The sequence below is a fragment of the Zalophus californianus genome, chromosome 11 (assembly GCF_009762305.2).
Source record: "Zalophus californianus isolate mZalCal1 chromosome 11, mZalCal1.pri.v2, whole genome shotgun sequence".
Taxonomy (NCBI): domain Eukaryota; kingdom Metazoa; phylum Chordata; class Mammalia; order Carnivora; family Otariidae; genus Zalophus; species Zalophus californianus.
Window position 1 is genome coordinate 56,365,137 of NC_045605.1, and position 21,261 is coordinate 56,386,397.

Below are 21,261 nucleotides of genomic sequence, written 5' to 3' on the forward strand. Positions count from 1 at the left end.
CTTGCTCAACAGGCAGTCTGCTTCTCCCTCTGCCTGCCGCTCCCTCTGCTTGTGCTCTCTCTCTCTGACAAATAAATATTTTTTTAAAAAACTGAACTTGAGGGGCGTCTGGGTGGCTCAGTCGTTAAGCGTCTGCCTTCGGCTCAGATCATGATCCCAGAGTCCTGGGATCGAGCCCCACATGGGTCTTTCTGCTCGGCGGGAAGCCTGCTTCTCCCTCTCCCACTCCCCCTGCTTGTGTTCCTGCTCTAGCTATCTCTCTCTCTGTGTCAAATAAATAAATAAAATCTTAAAAAAAAACTGAACTTGTTAAAAAAAGAAACTGTAAAACAAGGGGTGAGGGATGAACTGGGTGAAGGGGGTCAAAAGGCACAAATTTCTAATTATAAAATAAATAAGTCATGGAGATGTAATGTGACTACAGTTAATAATACCACACTAAATATTTGAAAGTTGCTATGAGGGTAAATCTTAAAAGTCCTCATCACAAGAAAAAAATTTTCTTGTAACTATATATGGTGACTGGGACACCTGGCTGGCTCAGTCAGTAGAGCATGCGACTTTTGAACTCGGGGTCATGAGTCTGAGCCCCACATTGGGGATGGAGTTTACTAAAAAAAAAAGTAAAGTTTACTAAAAAAAAAAAAAGAAAGAAAGAAAGAAAGAACTATGTATAGTGACATATTAACTAGACTTACTGTGCCAATCATTTCATAATTTACATGAATATCAAATCATTATGTTATATACCCAAAACTAATGATGTATGTCAATTATACTTCAATTTTAAAAAACAATAAATAAAAATACCTAACACCAGGCATTGTCAAATCACTCACAATAAAAATGAAATACAAATTAAAAGAAAAAAGAGGGACACCTGGGTGGCTCAGTTGGTTGAGTGTTTGCCTTTGGCTCCTTGCTCGGCAGGGAGTCTGCTTCTCCCTCCGCCTGCGCTCCCCCTGCTTGTGCTCACTCACACTCTTTCTCTCTGACAAATAAATAAAATCTTTAAGAATAAATAAATAAATAAATAAAAAAGAAAAGAGAAATATTGTAAAACTATGTTCAAACATATTCTGGTATTCCAACAAGAGAAGTTGGAAAAAGACGTACCCCAGTCTGATGCAGTATTTGATACACAGCAGGACTTTAATATCAATTAATTAAATTTTCAATTTTTAAGAGGTCTTATGTTTACTTCTAAGTATCAATTTATTTAATTTTTAGTTTTTATATAACTACCTAAAATATGCTGCATATTTTGCTACCTCATTAAAGAGGATATTGATACTGTAACCTTTTCTTGAAAATTCAAGGTAATAATCATGAGCAATACTTTTTAGTAATTTTCAGGTAGTCCTAAAATAGCCAAGTTTATTTATCAAAAATGTAGAAAAAACAAAAAATGCAGCTAAGGTGCAATTAAGAAATTCTGCAATTCTAGTGTCCCCATCTAATAATCAGTCTGATGTCTTTTCATAGAAAAACATGAAAATCAAAAGTAAACTAGTCACTCCAGAGTACCTGGACAACTGTTCTTTACTTTTACATTTATATTAAATACCTTCCAAGCAGAATAAACTCCATTAAGTCAATTCATGAAAACAAGACTGAAATACCTACTCTACAGTAAGTCTATAATGGGACCAACTCTCTCCTGTTATGAGTACAGTATTATAAAATATCCTAGACCTGTAATGAGCACCCACAGCCTACCTGCCTATCTTGCTTTGTGATCTATTTTCAAAATGAAAACTTAGAAAATCTTCTTCATATTGCTGCTTCCCATATATAGCTAGATATTAACAGTTTAATGGATGAAAGCAATACCAGTTTTCTCATTAAGATTATTCTATTCATTAAGGTAGACAATCAAGGTTAAAAAAAGTTTTTTCATAATTCTAAATAAAGTTATTTTCATGTTACATTTTTAAAAAAGTTTAGTTTTCCTGTACTCATTAAAAAAATGACTGGCATTGTGACAGGAAATAATTCATATCCTCAGAAAGACATAAGTAGGTTGGAGGAAATAAGGCATACCGTTTCTAATCACATGCCTAACATAATTCAAAGAAGGTGCTTTATAAATAACTGTTGAATAAATGGCTGATGCAGTTAAGTTCCTTCTATACTTCTTTTAATAGAGGCTTACATGACATATGAAGTACTTATAGTTCAGAGTTAAACCCTTAGTAAAAAAAAAAAGTACAGTCATGGTGAAGAACACCAAGCTTTTCCTGGGAAAAAAAAAAAAAGATCATAGGTCTGATTTCCACTTTTACTTGTTTGTATCTTCTCTTTTTCACCCCGGAGTCTACTGATAAAAGCCAAAGGTAACTGCCAGTTTCAGCTTCCGAGTTTTCCTCATTGTTTTTGGTTTTTTTTTTTAAGATTTTATTTGTTTATTTGAGAGAGAGAGACAGCAAGAGCAGGAACACAAGCAGGGGGAGTGGGAGAGGGAGAAGGAAGGTTCCCGCTGAGCAGGGAGCCTGATGCGGGGCTCGATCCCAGGACCCTGGGATCATGATCTGAGCCGAAGGCAGACCCTTAACCAACTGAGCCACCCAGACACTCCTTCTTCATTGTTATTAAAAATATCTGAATGCTTCTTTCAGGACATTCTAAAAACCATGGTGGGGAGAAAAGTGCCAGGTATTTCAATGGACCAACAAACAAACAGAAGATGCTTAAGTAGTAGGTTCTAATGCTCAGCTTTAGCATTATCTGGCTCAGCCTTTAACCAACAAATGCACTTTACTAAAGTTTTCAATGCCTAATAACATTTCTAGTAAATGAGGTCTATGGCAATCATCGTCAAATATTACAAAGAATGAAATTCCTGACATCACAGAACCCACAATCACCAGATGTTGTTGTTTCAGAAATTTAAAAAGGTAAAAAAAGAATCAGTACTTTTAAGTGTACTATTCAAAAAGGATAGACATGGTAAAAAAAAAAAAAAAAAAAAAAAAAGGATCAGCCTGGTAACTACCCAGGGACAAAACAGGAAGACTGATCACTTCAAATACAGAGGGATTTTCCAAAGTTTCACTCTAATTCATACCATAAAAGAGGGTGTGGGGGTGGGGTCTGAGTGTTCTGCCTGTAAAGAGAAGTTTAAAATATAGTCTTTCTCCCGTTTCAATTCTAGCCTAAAATCCCCAGAGCTGCGGAAATGATGTGTCAAAGCACAGAGGTAAGTTTAAAACACAAATTCTCAAATACCCAGCCAAGCACAGTAGAACTAAGGCCCAGGATCTGGTCAGGTATCTGTCACTAAAAGGAACAAGAGGAACTGTCAGGTAACTGTCACTAAAAGGAACTAAAGGAACACTCAATTTGGATTTGTTAAACTAATACTCTTTATTGACTCCTCGAGGAACGGAATAAACAGATGGACCAAGTCTATGACCAGGGAAATAGTTTCAACTCTGAGGGCTTCAGATTTTGCATCTATAAAATTCTACTATTCAAATTCACACTTCTACCTTAAAATAAGATGGAAAACAAAATTATATAATATTAAACCAAGGTATACTAGGAATTATACCTTATTTTTTTAAAGATTTATTTATTTATTAAGAGAGAGAGTGCATGCACATGCGCGCACAAGCCAGAGGGGCAGGGAGAGGGAGAGAGAATCCCAAGTGGACTCTGTGCTGAGCTTGGAGCCTGACACAGAGCTGGTCTCACAACCCGAAGATCAGGACCTGAGCCAAAACCAAGAGTCAGATGCTCAACCAACTGTGCCACCAAGGCACCCCTATACCACTGAAAATTCCAATGTCAACTTTTCGGTTCTCCATGTGTTCCTCTACCTGTATAACCTAAGTATATAACAACTACTAAATCATGCAAGGCATCAGAAAAATTTAACTCTTCCTGAGACATTACTGATGTCATCAGACCTCATTTAATATAGACCTAGTCTTCAATTTTTCTAAAATACCCCTAGTTTCTTGCTGCACTCATTCAAGTGCTTTAAAAATGACAAATATTCCTCCACCCAGTGGTAATAAGTCTGACAGGTAAAAAAACACAGATATCAAAAGTACAAATATGGAAACTATGAAAACCTTTTTTTTTTTCATTTCACCATATACTTCAGGCCCAACTTATTAGTTTCAATTCTGCTCTTGCTCTATTTCCAGTCAGTTTCACTTCTGAATTTTCTGCCACAAAGTTAAGAATTGTGACCCTGTGGAGAAATTTTAAAGTAAACGCTAAATAAGAACAAAGCTTTTACTTTCAAAGGAGAACTAAACATTTTCACAGGAAAAACAAAGAAACAAACATAAAAATTCTTACATTCCTGATGGCATTTTGTCACATAAAAATGATTTTAGAGGGCGCCTGGGTGGCTCAGTCATTAAGCGTCTGCCTTCAGCTCAGGTCCTGATCCCGGGGTCCTGGGATCGAGCCCATCGGGCTCCCTGCTCCGCGGGAAGCCTGCTTCTCCCTCTCCCACTCCCCCTGCTTGCGTTCCTGCTCTCACGGTCTCTCTCTCTGTCAAATAAATAAATAAAATCTTAAAAAAAAAAAGACTTTAGGCTGTTGATTTTTTTGTCAAGTTTCTGAAGCTTCATCATACAGTTCTGTTTACAAGAGCCAAAGTAGCTAAAAATTGCTATCATTCTATTTTATAGGTATTACATGTTTTAAATTTGAGTCACAAGTAAGGGGTTCAATAAATATTTGTGGAAGGAATGAATGTACATAGCACAGTGCTGTGCTGCATGAAGCATACATTCCCAGTAAGACACAACTTTCTGCCTTCAGTGGCCTTACCAACAAAACAGATTTTTTTTTGAAAACATAATAAAAAGATGATTAGATAAGATTAGCAAAAGTAAGATATCTAATAAACGTTTAAGGGGAAAATATATATCATGTACAGCTAAATTAAGCTTTATAAAGCATTTTGGTGCTTCTCTACCATTTTTTTCTTGTATGTGTTTCAATCCCATTTCCTTCTCTTTAGGCTGTAAAGTTGTTCAAAGGAAATTTTCATACAGAAATAAAATTTAAAAATAAAAACATAGGCACGCCTGGGTGGCTCAGTCAGTTGAACATTCAACTCTTGGTTTCAGCTCAGGTCATGATTTCAGGGTGGTTGAGATCGAGCCCTGCATTGGGCTCCACACTCTGTGGGGAGTCTGCTTGAGATTCTCCCTCTCCCTCTCTCCTACCCCTCCCCCCCCACCACAAGCACACCCGCTCACTCCCTAAAATAAATAAATCCTTAAAAAAATAAGTAAATAATATATAAATAAATTAAATAAAAATATACAGCTCCTACTACATAATCAATAGTGCTTGATACAGGTGCTATGGGAAATAAACTACACAAAGCATGATGGTCCTGAAGCTTGTGGTAACTTAAAACTTCTGTACTTCGCCAGCAATCTACAAAGAGTGGATGCCCATAGCAACTAGGGATCAAAGACCTTGACTGCAGTCCCTGTGTGGACACTGTTTGACTTTGAGAAAGTTACCCAGACCTTAGATTCCTCATCTGTAAAAGGAAGTGGTTACTGATATAAATCTCCCACATGGAAGAATTCCAAATAATTTATGTAGATATTCTGCCCTCAAGGAGAGGGAACAGGAATCCCCCACTCCTTAAGTGTGAGCTATGCATAGTGACTTCCTTCCAAAAAGGACAGTAGAGAGAGGTGAATGGGAAAGAGTAACCTTATAGAGAGAAACCCCAGTCTAATCATAGAAAAAAAACAACAAACCATGAGACTAATTCCAATACAGGGACAATCCAATACAAAACACCTGACTAGTACTCAAAACTGCCACGGTCATCAAAAAGAAGGAAAAATCTGAGGAACTGTCACAGCCAAGAGACTAAGGAGATAGGACAAATATAATGTGCTTTCAGGATGGTATCCTGGCACAGGAAAAGGTCATTAACAGATGAATGGATATACAAACCACAGAAGCTCCCTGCTGACTCAGTCGGTAGAACATGGACTCTTGACCTCCAGGTTCTGAGTTCGAGCCCAACGCTGGGCGTACAGTTTACTTAAAAAAAAAAAAAAAATGCAGCATATACATACAATAGAGTATTATTTAGCCATATAAGGAATGAAATTCTGATACATACTCCAACACAGAAGAACAATGAAAACATTATGCTGAAAATAAGCCACACACAAAAGGACAAATATTGTATCATTCCACTTGTATCAAGTACTTAGAATAAGCAAATCCATAGGGACAGAGAGTAGAACAGAGTTTACCTGGGGCTGGAGGAAGAAGAAAACGGGGAACTACTGTTTAATGGGTACAGTATCTGTTTGGGATGATGAAAATGTCTGGAAATAGATACTGATAACGACTGCACACACAACACTGAGAATATACTTAATGCCCCTGAGTTGTACACTCAAGAATTACTAAAATGGCAAATTTTGTTATGTATATTTTACCCCAATTTTTTTAACTAAGGAAATCTGAATAAACTGTGGACTTCAGTTAATAATACATCAATATTGGTTCATGAATCATAACAAATGTATCATACTACTGAAAGATGTTAAGAATGGGGGAAATGGGCATAGGGTATATGAGAGCTTTCTGTGCTATCTTTCATCTCAATTTTTCTGTAAATCTAAAATTGTTCTGAAAAATAAGGTCTACTTAAAAAAAAAAATCAGGGAAGATAAAGGTTAATAGCACTAATATAGCCCACCTGTTCCAAAAACAGGACAAGAGGGGCGCCTGGGTGGCTCAGTTGGTTAAGCGACTGCCTTCGGCTCAGGTCATGATTCCAGGACCCCACATTGGGGGGGGGGGGGGGTCCTTGCTCAGCCGGGAGCCTGCTTCTCCCTCTGCCTCTGCCACTCCCCCTGCCTGTGCTCTCCTGCTCTTTCTGTCAAATAAATAAATAAAATCTTTAAAAAAACAAAAACAAAAACAGGACAAGAAAACTGCTCTTCAAGTCAATGAAAAACATAAGCAATCAGAAAAATTAATGCCAAGGACATAAATAAACCTGCAATTCACAAAAGAAATTAAAATCTACACAAAGCTAGGCAAAGATGAAATTTATAGGGTTGTATAAGGATAAATGAGATCATGTACTTAACATAATGTTTTATATACAATAAATGAAGCTATTAAAATATAACTAATAATTAAAGAAATACAAATTTAAATAATAGAAACATATATACATATGAAGATTATATACATATTCATAAATTATATGATTATATTCTATATATATTATTACATGCAGATAAAATCTGTACACATAAAATCATTTTTGAAAACACTGAGAAAACTTGAGTCCAAAATTGACAAAATATGGAGAAAGAAGTACTGTCATAATTTGGTAGTAGCAGTGTAATGGGCATGTCCTTTTAGGGAAACACTTTGCTAGTATCTTCTAAAGTTAAAAAAATGTATATACAAAAATCTTAATTTATATATTTAATATAAAGCATAATTGTATACATTTATATATATCCTTGAGTGATTTCACTGCTCAAAATTCATCCTACAGAATTATTAGCACAAGTATACAAAGATACCTATACATGGATATTTACTGCAACAATGTAATAGAGAAAACTGGAAATAATCCAAAAGGCTACCAAGAGTTGAACAAAGGTAACCGAACATTATTGTGCAAAATGTGGTGGATGTATATACACTGACATGGACGACTGTCTAAAAGAAATAATAAACTGTAAATTTTAAAAAAATATTTTAAAGGAAGGGAATAAACCAGTTTAGGACTATTTAATCTGGGCTCTTCCATATACATATGGTTCAAGAGAACCAAAACTGCATGTAAAATTGTCTATGTATGTAAGCACATTTTCTAAGGAAAGTGTCTGTAGCTTTTATCAAATTCTTAAAGGAATATGTAGCCTCCTGGAAAGGGTCACTAAACAATCAGGAAAAAGCATCCCAGCTCTGAGTATCTAAGAAATGTAATTAGGTTATACTCAAGTGAGGAAGACCTTGGGGAGGAAAGAAATGCTCTCAATTAAACTCTTAAGAACATATTAAATGCCTCTACCACAAAACACAACATTTTATTTCAAAACTCCTAAATCTAAGGGTGTGAAGGAAGTTACTCATCAGATGAGCTTATATTCACTAATTACAAACCTCAACCAAAAATTAAACATCAAAAGCAGTCTTCCAAATGCATGACTAGTTCATGCTTAAATTACAGTTAAAGTAAGATCATACAGAAGCAAAAGGAGGCAAAGATTAAGTGGTAGTCCCATTTGACACAGTCAGGTTGATAATTATGGACTAGTTACTCACACATATAAAGATTCAGGAGTTATGCAGCCTTAACTAAACTTTATTTTTTAAAGATAAGTCGATTAAAATAAGACAAAAATAACTTAGGTCTTATACATAATTTTGTGAACTTTCTCTGAGCAGAATAAATAAATAAATCTTTTCCTGGAGGCAGGTTAGGAAGAGGAATCCAATACCTTTAGAACTAATACAATAAATTAACATTTTAAACATTATAGCCACTAGAGTCAATGGGACTTAATGAAGACTGAAATAAATGAGTAGAAAGTAGCAGGAATACTCTCTATCCTAAAATGAAAATATATCTTAGGGGCACCTGGGTGGCTCAGTCATTAAGCATCTGCCTTTGGATCGGGTCCTGATCCCTGGGTCCTGGGATCGAGCCTCACATCGGGCTCCCTGCTCAGCGGGAAGCCTGCTTCTCCCTCTCCCACTCCCTGTTTGTGTTCCCTCTCTCACTGTGTCTCTGTCAAATAAATAAATAAAATCTTTAAAAAAAAAAGAAAATATATCTTAGAACAGTGGTTCTCAACCAGGAGTAATTTTGCCCCCCCTAAGGGACATTTTGCAACACCTGAAAACATTTTTGACAGTCAGAACTGGACGGGTGCTCCTGGTATATTGTGGGTAGAAGCTATGGATGTAGCTCAACATCTCCCAGACTCACCTACCCACTCAAATGTCAACAACGCCAAGAAGTGGGCTGGAGGAACCACTGAATCAATGCTTTGAGATAATCAACAACAGAAATCCTAAAGCAAGGTTTAGTTATTTGTTTTGAAAGACTGACACCTTATCAAATAGCATAGATCTTATTAAAATGATATAATTTTTGATGTGTTATTTAAAAGAAACTTATTAACTGAATTTCCAATTTATCTAAACCTTTTAAATTATGCAAAAGCCATAGGCGAGGAAAAAAAAGACAATGAATTAATGCTAAAAGAAAAAAGTTTTATACATACACACACACACACACACACACACACACACCCCTATCACGCTCACAAACAATACTGAGCAAAGGAAACCAGACACAAAAAGCTACATTTTGCATGATTCCATTTATATGGTTCAAGAATGGGCAAAAACTGATCTCTTGTTAGAAATCAGAATAGTGGTTCCTCTGGAGAGAAAGAAAAGGTAGAGATGGGAGAGAACATAAGGGGGACTTCTGGAATGCTAATAATTTTGTATTTCTTAATCTGGGTAATGGTTATATAACTGTGTTCACTTTGTGACCATTCGTCAAGCTGTGTACTAAGTAATCAGTGCATTTTATACAGTTAACGCTTTCACAAAAATGTTTTTCACAAAAATGTTTATTTTTTAAATGTTATGTATTCACACCCTAAAAATCTGAACACTTTGACCCACAAAGCTAAATGAACGTCAACTGCAAAAGTAAAAGTATTTTTGCCACATAGGCTACCTTCCAAGAATTCAAGAAGGATGACACCCCCAGAAAGCTGTAAATACCATACTGAGTTCATACAGCATTCAGTTGAACACTTAAGCCACCATATATCCCTCAGCACAAATCCAAAAATTTGACAAAGGCTTACAAATGCAGTTAAATTTATTCCATGGACAGTCTGAATTATTTCCCCCAATTTTAAACTGTGAACTGTTATTAGAGAATGCATTCTATGAAACAAATGATGCTTTCTCTTTCTTAATCCCACATTTTCCCAAAGCTCCCCCAAACTAAACCCCTCTTGGCCATTAACTTCTTAGGATTTCTCCAGGCTGCTTGCAACAGTGCCCACCAACGCCTCTCAGTATCCATTCTTAAAATCCACCTCCCCACACACATGAAAATTCACATTAATGCTCATTCCAGAGGCTGGTCTCCCCTACCAGACTTCTACTCCCTCCCAGGACCTCATAAATACAATCCAAACCTAACTACCCTCAAACTCCTAATACTCTCCAACAACTGGCTTCCCAACAGCACCACAAAACTAGGGCATATGCTAACCCCATCTTTAAGAATCTTCTTCTACCACATAAAAAGCCCTGCTTCTGCACACAATTCAGCTCAGTGGCCACTGCAACTATGATCACCAGTGTCGCTCTCTGCTTTAGCACCCCCTCTACTGCATTCAAATCCAACCCATTTCCCACCCACCCCCTGCCCCAAACTCTACTTTCTTCTTGAAGAATCTTTCCTAAGTACTACAGCAAGGATATAAAGTTGAAGGAAGAATAAAGGAAATGTGCTCCATTCTGAGTGAAGGTAGTTGCCCCAGTGTCAAGCACACAACCATGTGCATGGGCTACAGGGTCGGAGGGCAGGAGTGTGAAACCCAGCCACTGCCCTTCCCAACTGCAAGGCTTTGGGCGAGTGATTTTACATCTTTAAGCCTCAGTTTGCTGAACTACAAAATGGGAAATCATAAAAATAGCGATCTCATAGAGTCGCCAGGATGAAATGAACTACGGGCTGTTGAGCACTTTGCACAAATCCTACGTGGTAAACTCTCAGTAACTGAGAGTTATTCCTAGGTCCTCGTCTTGGAAGAAGGAATACAAGAGAGGGTGAAAAGTACTTTATAAGGGCAAGGGAGTGATGGAGGGAGGAAGTACTGTACACACATTGTGTCAGATCCCCAAACAGCGTTCTCTCTTTATTATCCCCTTACAATGTGGACCCAAGAAGCCCTCAAAGCCCCTGCTAAAGGATGGGGGAAGACACAAATAGATATATCAAATCCTCCTTCCAGGAGAGTCATTTAAGGGAATGAAAGTGCCCCCTAAATTGCTAAAATGAGATCCCTGGGGGTCTGAGAATTAGGAAGGAAACCCCAAAGTCCCAAAGGATTTCTCTTGGGAAGCTGAGGGGAGTACTTCATAACAAGGAGATTAAAAGTAAACGCTAGAAACCATGAAGACTCCTCAACTTCTCCCCTAGGAAAGAGTACTAACTGGTTTCTCCGCAAATGGCTTGAGAAAGGAAAAGCGCTTTCCCCGTCTCTCATGGGACACCCGGGCTTCCCCGGGCTTCCCCGGGTCCCCTCCCCGGAGGGATAAGGAGGAGGGTCCGCGCAGGGGAATCCCCAGCCCCCTCCAGCGGGGGAGAGGCGGGCTCAGGCCGGGGCCCCCAGGGAGTTCCACTGGGTCTCTTCCAGTCTCTTTGCAGCCGGTCCCCAGTAACGGGATCTCTCCGGGGACTCGGGGATCTCCCAGAGCTTCGGCCATCGCTGGCTCCCTCCCCTCACAATCCTTAAGTCCTCGGTCCGGCGAGTCCTCCCCGGGCACTTCTCCGGGTCTCCTGGCTGGCACAGGGTCCGCCCGCCGCCCACGGACTCCCCTCCCCGGCCTCCTCCCGCCCCCCCACCCCCCGCCGAGCGCCGCAAGCCCGCGGGGTTACCTGCTGAGAGGGCAGCTCCACATGCAGGGCCCGCGCGGCAGAACCGGGTGGCAGCGAGGAGGCCGGGCCCGGGGGCGGCGGGGGGACCGGGCCCCCGACCGACGCTGAGGCGCTCATCTTGACCCAGCGGCCGCCAAGCGGCGGGGCCCGCGTTCCTCCGGCATCCGCCACCACCGCCTAGCCTCGACCCGCCGAGCCCCTGCAGCCCAGAAACCCGCCACACGAGACGCAGAACCGCTCTACCCAACCTCCAGCCGCCACCGCCGCTGGCTAAGGAAGAGCCATATTACCGCAGTGCAACCCCCACCACCCCGCCGAGACCCGGCTTGCTCATTGGTTCAGCTGCCACGGGGGCGGGACCCAACGACAGACAAGGGACATGCTATTGGGTAGAAGATCTGTCCATCGCCGGCCGGAACGGACTCGGGGCGGAGGAACCCGGGGATGGCCTAAATCGCGTCTGTCAAACCCGGGTGAAACCTGGGGCGTTGCTTCTTTTTTTCCCAGTCTAATTGGTTCTTTCAGTACCATGGGGCGGGGTCTCCTGGCGGATCCGCAAAGGCCATTCCTTTAGGTCGGTGTCAGTTGTCAGTAAGGGGAGAGAGGGGCGGGGTCTGATTAGGTAGAGAGCGCGCCGGGGCTCTGTTGTCACGTGCAGGAGGCAGGAGAGTCACCTGATTAGTGAGAGTCAATCTTCCGAGCCACTTCCGCCCGAACCTAGTTGCCATGGTAACCAGCCTCCCTCGGAGGGCGGGGACCCGTTTGGCGCCCGCTGGGTCGTGATGCCCGATCTACTGCTGCAAGCTCCTTGAGCAGCCTTTTCCTGAGGGGCTCCCAGGAACATGCGGGAATTGAAAAGGAGTATTTTATGGGTTCGACAGAAGGCCACCACTCAGGACGCACGGAGACTAGAAACCTGACGGGCAGTCCTACCTGCTCTTCCGTGACCAACTCCAACCCACAAGTCCACGCCCCTCTTCGCACTCCCCTGACTAGTACCCTGAGCTCTAAGGTGTGCCAGGCACCCAGGACGCTGTTTCACCTCTCGGAGTGTGTTGCTTATGCTGTCCTTAGAAAGCCTTTGCTACTTTTCTCCTCCTAGTGTTTACTTACCCATCAAATCTCATCCGGGGGTGGGGGTCCCTTCTTCCAAAAGGCTTTCCTGATCTACTCTGGGAGCCTGAGTTAGGAACCTTGCCTCTACCATATTTCTGATTATTCTACTTCATTGTCTTTTAGTAAGTGTGTAAGACACACACACACATTGAATTCCTCAAGCAAAAAGACCTTGTCATTCGTCTCTGGATTTCCAGGACCTGCTGGATAATCAGTACATGTTTGTTTTTTAAGTGAAGACCCAGCTCAAATGCCACCTCTTCCACGAAGACTTCCTTGATCATAATGATAGCATATATAGCAATTGCTTCTATAATAAAGAGCATTGAATCATTCTGCAGGATATCAATCTGCCTTCCCCCACCCCCCCCCCCCCACCCCCAGACAGTGAATTTATCCACCACCTGGACTGGTATAACTGAAAAGAACAGAGTGTTTTAGAATCAGACACAACAGAAATCAGGCAGTTTGGGAATCTTGGCTCTGCCACTTTCTAGCTATGTGTTCCTGGGCAAACCAGTTCCCATCTTTCCGCTTTGGTTTTCCCATCTGTAAAATAATAATAAGGTTGCTGTAGGGATTAAGTAAATCAACATATGTAAAGTGCCAGTGAAGACCTCACATATAATAACTGCACCAAAAATAGTTTAATCGAAGGTAAGCATACTATCTTTCCAGGATGTTCAGAAGCCTGAAGACACTTTGGATCTGACCCCAGGACTGGCTAACATGGATGTCACACTGTCTCCTATTCTGAGACATGGAGTGGTTCCTCATGGGTGTGTGGTCAGGTGTTTGTTGAGAAGGGATTAGTCAGGAAATCCCAAATCTCATGTGGTTCAACTCATGTAGTGCCAAGATCTGGTGGAATTTCACAGAAAGCACTTTTCTGTTTCCAAGCTGTATTAGTTCCCTGAGTCTGCTGTATCACATTACCGCAAGCTAGGTAGCTTACAACAACAGCAACAGAATTTTATTCTTTCACAGTTCTAGAGGCCAGTAGCCCAAAATGAAGGTGTTGGCAGGGCCTCACTCTCTCAGAAGGCTCTAAGGGAGAATCTTTCCTTGCCTCTTTCATCTTCTGGTGGCTCCAGGTAGTCTTTATCCTGGGGATGCATAGTTCCAATCTCTGCCTCCATCTTCTCATGTCTTTTCTTCTTCCTGTGTATTCTTTTCTTTTCCATACCAGGACACCTGTCTTTGGATTCAGGGCCCACCCAGATAATCCAGATCTCATTTTGAGATCCTTAATTACAAAGACTCTTTTTCCAAGGAAGATGACATTCATAGGTTCCAGGGATTAAGAGTATGGACTCATTCCAGGGGGAGAGGGACATCGTTCAACCCACTACATAGGTTAAGAAGATAGACCTATAAAGACAGAACACAGAATTACTTCATTCCTCTTTGGAGGTCAGCTCTGAATACTAGCCAGCTTTATTACTTCGTTCATTCAACAAATTTTCATTGACACAAAGGTGTCAAGCCCTTTGCTGGGTGCTGGGAAATCAGACTCAGACTCATCCCCAGAGGAGCTGCCCTCTTTATCGTGTAGTCCAATACGTAAACAAAGACTGATAATCCAGTTGCTCAGCCTGAGGAAAGTTCGGGAGCTGTGGAAGCCAGAGAAGAGAGTCAGATTTCCGTCACAGTAGAGGTGACATTTAAACTGGGTATTGAAGGACCAATAAGAGTTTACCAGGCAGGAAGGGAGAAAAGGATATTCCAGCAGAGAGAGCAGGATCCATTCTTTCTACAAACTTCTATTGAGATTCAACTCTGTACCAAGATGATTACCAAGCACTGGAGATACACACTTCAAGTAAACAACCCTTCTCAGACTTTTCCACTCACATGTCACTAACACCAGGATAGCTAGAATGCTCACCTCTAGGGACAGGACAAAGAACGGAAATACCTGCAAAGTATTCAAGGTAATGAATGTAAAATGTTTTGCACTGTGCCTTGGGTATAGTAAGTGTTGGATAAATGCTATCTATCATTATGTTTATATGTCCTGTTTCATTCTAAAAAATCTTGTATTATCTTAGATCCTTTTCTGTTATATTTATTTCAAAGGAAGAATATTTCTAATCACTTTGAATTAAAATACTATAATATTTATACAGTGATATATATCCCCTAGGGAAACTTGTATCCAAGTGTAGGGAACATGGATTCTAAAGTGGCCAAATACAATATACATGCAATGATAGAAGAAAGATCAAGGTCCAGTGGTAACAGAATGACTGACTCTACTGGAGCTGGTGGGCAAAATCAGAGAAGCCGTCACAAAAGTCTTAAAAAACGATTAGGAGGTTGATAGATGAACAGGTTAGATCTGTTTGGGTCAGGGATGACTGGTGCTTTAACAGCTAACTAGAACCATGTTGGATATTGAAACCAAGCATTGTTTGCAGGGCCAAAAAGCTAAAGCCACTCCAATCCATTTTACCTCCTCTTCTTCCTCCCTCCTCATTCTCTAGATCTTATGGGTGTGATGCATTAAATAAGTAAGAGCAAGACAAGCCAGGGTGGTCTTTTGATGTCTCAAATTTAATTAAATTAGATCTAGCCCCTTCCTTTCGGCAGAGTCCTCTTTCTTCCATTTACTCACTCACTAAGTCAAACAGCATTCAGACCAGTACCAGGTGCCCAGCCAGGGCACTACGTTTACAGAAATAATGCAGATAGAATCCCTGACTGCAAGGAGGTCATGGATAATTTCAGTACAAAGTGGTCAATGCAGTCATTGGGACGATATATAAAGTATAATGGGCGCATGGAAGAGGAAGTTGCTAACTGCTGTGTGTTGTACCAGAAGGCTTTCCAGAGAAGAAAGAGTACTCTAGGCAGAAGCATGAGCTTTGCATGAACAAAGGCCCTGAGGCAGAGGACATGACATTAGCGTAGTTTAAGGTGGCTGAAACAAAGGTTGCATGAAAGGAACAGGCAAAGAGGCCAAAAAGGAAGGGGGGCCCGGTAAAGAAGAACCTGGCTGCTAGGCGGAAGAACTCGGGCTACATCTTAGGCAATAGGAAGTCAGTTAGAAAGATCCTCAGGTAGCCCTGGAGATGCAGGTTTCAAGGGGTAGGATTTGAAGAGCAAGACTCTTGCAGAAAGCCAGATGAGAAGTGTAAAACAAGGAGACCATTCCGTAAAGAGCCTGCACCCAACAAAGGGGGGTCCCTGGGCAGCATTTCTCTTTCTCCTTTCTCAACCCTCCAAGGTCACTTTTTTGGAAAAAAAGCTTCTTAGATGTAGGCTAATGGCTACCTTTTCTGGGCTCCCACTGTGGCTGCCTGACCTCTCTTCAGTACCTGTATCCGCGTGCCTAGTCATACGGTTTGTGTTTGTCTCACCCACTCTACTTTGAACTCTTGCTTTTCATTTCAATCCAAATCCCACAGAGGGCAGGCTGCAGAAGCTTCAACGCACCGATGCATAAAATCAGTGAATGAGTGGACGAACGCTTGAGTAAGGGAATGTTTAGGTGACGGGGAGCCTCCATACCTCTCCCACTGGAAACAGCCCCAGAGAGAGGAGGTGAGCTTGCGCAGGGTCACACAAAGTTTGTAGCCCAGCTGAGACAAAGACTTAGGCTTCTTGCCCCCAGGGGCAGCGCTCCTGCCTCAATTCCGGTGGTTTTCACACTGTCATGGACTATAAATGTGCCAATGTGGGCACCTGAGTTTGTGAGTTCATGGGCCAGCCAGGGTGGCAAGCATTCGACAGAAGCACATCTAACCCATGGGGCTGATTTAGTGGGAGCCCCAGAGAAAGCTTTCTTGGGAACTGCCTTTTACAGTGAGGTCTAAAGGGTGAGGGGGAGGTAACTGGACAAAGCGGGCTAGTGAGAGGAAGAGGAGAATCCGGGCAGAAGGAAGAGCCTGAAGAAGGAGCATGGAGCATTGAAGGAACTGAAAGGGAAGGCCGGGCGGGAGTAGGCAGAAGAGGCAGCCGGCATGGGGGTGGGGGGGGGAGAACAGTGTTTGAAAGAAACTGATATTTCAAAAATAAAATCAAAGACCTCCTTCAATCTCTTTTACAGTTTTAGGGATGCTTTCATTTGTCATTTCATAGAGCAGCAGCAGCATTGTCTTTTCAGGGCTTAGAGCTTGCGCAGCTTTAGTCCAGCTCTGATGGCACAGAATAAGTCGGTGATGCTGGCAGGGTCCAGATCCTGGGGATCTGGGGAGTCTGACCAGGGGAGTCTGACCTTGAGGTGTGTGGACCACCACGGAAGGGTTTAAGCAGGGGAGCTACATGGTCTGATTTATGTTTTAAAAAATGTCACTCTGGGGGCGCCTGTGTGGCTCAGTTCGTGGAGCAGCCGACTCTTGAGCTCCGCTCAGGTCTCGATCTCTGGGTACGGAGTATAAGCCCCGTGTTGGGCCCCACGTTGGGCGTGGAGCCTGCTTAAAATAAATAAATAAAAATATCACTCTGGCAGTTGGTCACGAGCAGATGCAAGGGCGGGGGGGGGGGGGAGCGGTGAAAATGGCAACAGTAAATTGTGACTTTCCTTTGTTGAGTTAGAGGACAGTTTGAACACAAAAATGCGGCTGAGTTCCTGAGAAGAGAGCGGCTCAACGGATGCCTGATTTCCCTCGTTGCCCGCCGGAAGCGGGCGTGATTTCCCAGGGTTCCTGAGACTGGGCATGCTGGCTGCAGAGCGGGGGCGGGGGGGGGGGGGGGGGGGGTCTGAGAGTTCCGAGCCAAGGGTCAGAAAAAACACGGTCTGGCCCCGCAGCTAATTGGCTAAAGGATTTGAGGCAAATTCATTCCCCTCCCTAACAGGGTTCCCTGGGGGCTAGACCGAACTAACGTTCCTCTAGTACTCTACGTACATTACCATGGACAATCCCCACAGGACCCTGTGAAGTAGGTATTATTGCCCCGCTTTCACAGAAGCCTAAAAAGCAGCTCTGGAAATGGAAATGAGCTGCCCAAAGTCACATGGTTCTTAGTGGCAGATTGACTTGTGAACCCAGGTCTCTTGCTTGCTGGGCTGGGGGCTCTGTCCCCCATACCACACTGCCTGCATTAGGTAGAATACACTATGTAGGACTGAATTTTCCCAAAAGAATGAGAATCTTAGGGCGCCTGGGTGGCTCAGTTGGTTAAGCGACTGCCTTCGGCTCAGGTCATGATTCTGGAGTGCCAGGATCGAGTCCTGCATCGGGCTCCCTGCTCAGCGGGGAGTCTGCTTCTCCCTCCGACCCTCCCCCGTCTCATGTGCTCTCTCTCTCTCTCATTCTTTCTCTCAAATAAATAAATAAAATCTTTAAAAAAAAAAAAAGAACGAGAATCTTACTTCCATCAACAGCAAAGTATAACCGCAAAAAATCCAAAAGCTAGAACTCTCTACACAGTTTTTCTTTCTCATTCTCTTCCTGAATAATGTAGTTCAAAAGCACTTAGGGTGGGGCTGAGAACAAGATCAGCGTGGGGTGAGCGGGTAGTGTGGAGAAGGCCCAGAGCAGGGAGTCAGAGCCAGAGTGAGGCGAGGCGGGTGTCCACACAGGGCCAGCAGTGAGTGCGGGAGGAGTGCAGAAGGCTAGGGATTGACCAGAGTAGGTGAACAGGATATCCACTGGGAGGCCAGCCTAAAACAAGATGTCAGAGCTGAAGCAGGGCTAGGTGAGGATTGGCTCCATAATTAGTGGGGCCTAGTGAAAATGAAAATGCAGAGTCCCGTGTTCAAAATTATTGAGTTCTAAGAAGGCAACAGCATTAAATCAAGCATGGGGCCTTTCTAAATATTTTATTTATTTATTTGAGAGAGAGAGAGAGCACAAGCAGGGCAAGTGGCAGGCAGAGGGAGAAGCAGACTCCCCAAGGAGTGGGGAGCCCGATGCAGGGCTCCATCCCAGGACCCTGGGATCGTGACCTGAGCTGAACGCAGCCACTTAACTGACTGAGCCACCCAGGTTCCCCAAGTGTGGGGCCTTTCTAAGCACCAGGCCTGGGGCAACTGCTTAGGTCACATCCGGTGAAGCTAGCCTAGATGACAAGAGCGTCAGTATTGGGTTCAGGGTTGGAGGACAAAATGGTGACAATGGAAGATTGGTTATGTACAGAGGGATTGATCAAATAAATAAATATATTAAGGATAATGGCTGCCAGTTTCTTTTCTTTTTTTAATTTTATTTTATTATGTTATGTTAGTCACCATACATTACATCGTTAGTTTTTGATGTAGTGTTCCATGATTCATTGTTTGGGTATAACACCCAGTGCTCCATTCAGTACGTGCCCTCTTTAATACCCATCCTTCCACTCGCCCCAAAACCCTCAGTTTGTTTCTCAGAGTCCACAGTCTCTCATGGTTCGTCTCCCACTCCGATCCCCCCCCCTTCATTTTTCCCTTCCTACTATCTTTTTTTTAACATATAATGTATTATTTGTTTCAGAGGTACAGGTCTGTGATTCATCAGTCTTACACAATTCACAGCACTCACCATAGCACATACCCTCCCCAATGTCTATCACCCAGCCACCCCATCCCTCCCACACCCCACCACTCCAGCAACCCTCAGTTTGTTTCCTAAGATTAAGAATTCCTCATATCAGTGAGATCATATGATACATGTCTTTCTCTGACTGACTTATTTCGCTCAGCATAATACCCTCTAGTTCCATCCATGTCATTGCAAATGGCAAGATTTTGTGGGTTTTTTGATGGCTGCATAATATTCCATTGTATGTATATACCACATCTTTTTTTAATTATTATTGTTATATTAATCACCATACATTACATCATTAGTTTTTGATGTAGTGTTCCATGATTCATTGTTTGCGCATAACACCCAGTGCTCCACGCAGAATGTGCCCTCCTTAATACCCATCACCAGGCTAACCCATCCTCCCACCCCCCTCCCCTCTAGAACCCTCAGTTTGTTTTTCAGAGTCCATCGTCTCTCATGGTTCATCTCTTCCTCCGATTTCCCCCCCTTCATTCTTCCCCTCCTGCTATCTTCTTCTTCTTCTTTTTTTTTAAACATATAATGTATTATTTGTTTCAGAGGTACAGATCTGTGATTCAACAGTCTTGCACAGTTCACAGTGCTCACCATAGCACATACCCTCCCCAGTGTCCATCACCAAGCCACCCCATCCCTCCCACCCCCCCACCACTCCAGCAACCCTCAGTTTGTTTCCTGAGATTAAGAATTCCTCATATCAGTGAGGTCATATGATACATGTCTTTCTCTGATTGACTTATTTCACTCAGCATAACACCCTCCAGTTCCATCCACGTCGTTGCAAATGGCAAGATTTCATTCCTTTTGATGGCTGCATAATATTCCATTGTGTATATATACCACATCTTCTTTATCCATTCATCTGTCGATGGACATCTTGGCTCTTTCCACAGTTTGGCTATTGTGAATATTACTGCTACAAACATTGGGGTGCATGTACCCCTTCGGATCACTACATTTGTATCTTTTACAGTAAATACTCAGTAATGCAATTGCTGTAGGGTAAGCTCTAAGTAGGGTAGCTCTCTTTTCAACTTTATGAGGAACCTCCATACTGTTTTCCAGAGTGGCTGCACCAGCTTGCATTCCCACCAACAGTATAGGAGGGTTCCCCTTTCTCCGCATCCCCACCGACATCTGTCATTTCCTGACTTGTTAATTTTAGCCATTCTGACTGGTGTGAGGTGGTATCTCACTGAGGTTTTGATTTGGATTTCCCTGATGCCGAGCGATGTTGAGCACTTTTTCATGTGTCTGTTGGTCATTTGGATGTCTTCTTTGGAAAAATGTCTGTTCATGCCTTCTGCCCGTTCCTTGATGGGATTATTTGTTCTTTGGGTGCTGAGTTTGATAAGTTCTTTATAGATTTTGGATACTAGCCCTTTATCTGATATGTCATTTGCAAATATCTTCTCCCATTCTGTCGGTTGTCTTTTGGTCTTGTGGACTGTTTCCTTTGCTGTGCAAAAGCTTTTTATCTTGATGAAGTCCCAAGAGTTCATTTTTGCCCTTGCTTCCCTTGCCTTTGGCGAGGTTTCTAGGAAGAAGTTGCTGCGGCTGAGGTCGAAGAGGTTGCTACCTTGTTCTCCTTTAGGATTTTGATGGACTCCTGTCTCACGTTTAGGTCTTTCAACCATTTGGAGTCTATTTTTGTGTGTGGTGTAAGGAAATGGTCCAGTTTCATTCTTCTGCATGTGGCTGTCCAATTTTCCCAACACCATTTGTTGAAGAGACGGTCTTTTTTCCATTGGACATTCTTTCCTGCTTTGTTAAAGATTAGTTGACCATAGAGTTGAGGGTCCATTTCTGGGCTCTCGATTCTGTTCCATTGATCTATGTGTCTGTTTTTGTGCCAGTACCATACTGTCTTGATGATGACAGTTTTGTAATAGAGCTCGAAGTCCAGAATTGTGATGCCACCAGCTTTGCTTTTTTTTTTTTTTTTTAAGATTTTATTTATTTATCAGAGAGAGAGACACAGAG

The 21,261-nt window shown here is 42.3% G+C and overlaps 1 protein-coding gene across 2 annotated transcripts in view; it reads right to left on the reverse strand.

Moving 5' to 3' along the window:
* Positions 1-11,982, reverse strand: part of UVRAG (UV radiation resistance associated) — a 329,246-nt gene extending 317,264 nt beyond the window's left edge. For both annotated transcript variants that reach the window (XM_027579444.1, XM_027579443.1), the window contains exon 1: positions 11,672-11,982. In XM_027579444.1, the coding sequence (XP_027435245.1) occupies positions 11,672-11,694 (23 nt within the window). In that variant the 5' untranslated portion in view covers positions 11,695-11,982. The remainder of the gene's footprint in view (positions 1-11,671) is intronic.
* Positions 11,983-21,261: the final 9,279 nt, after the last annotated feature.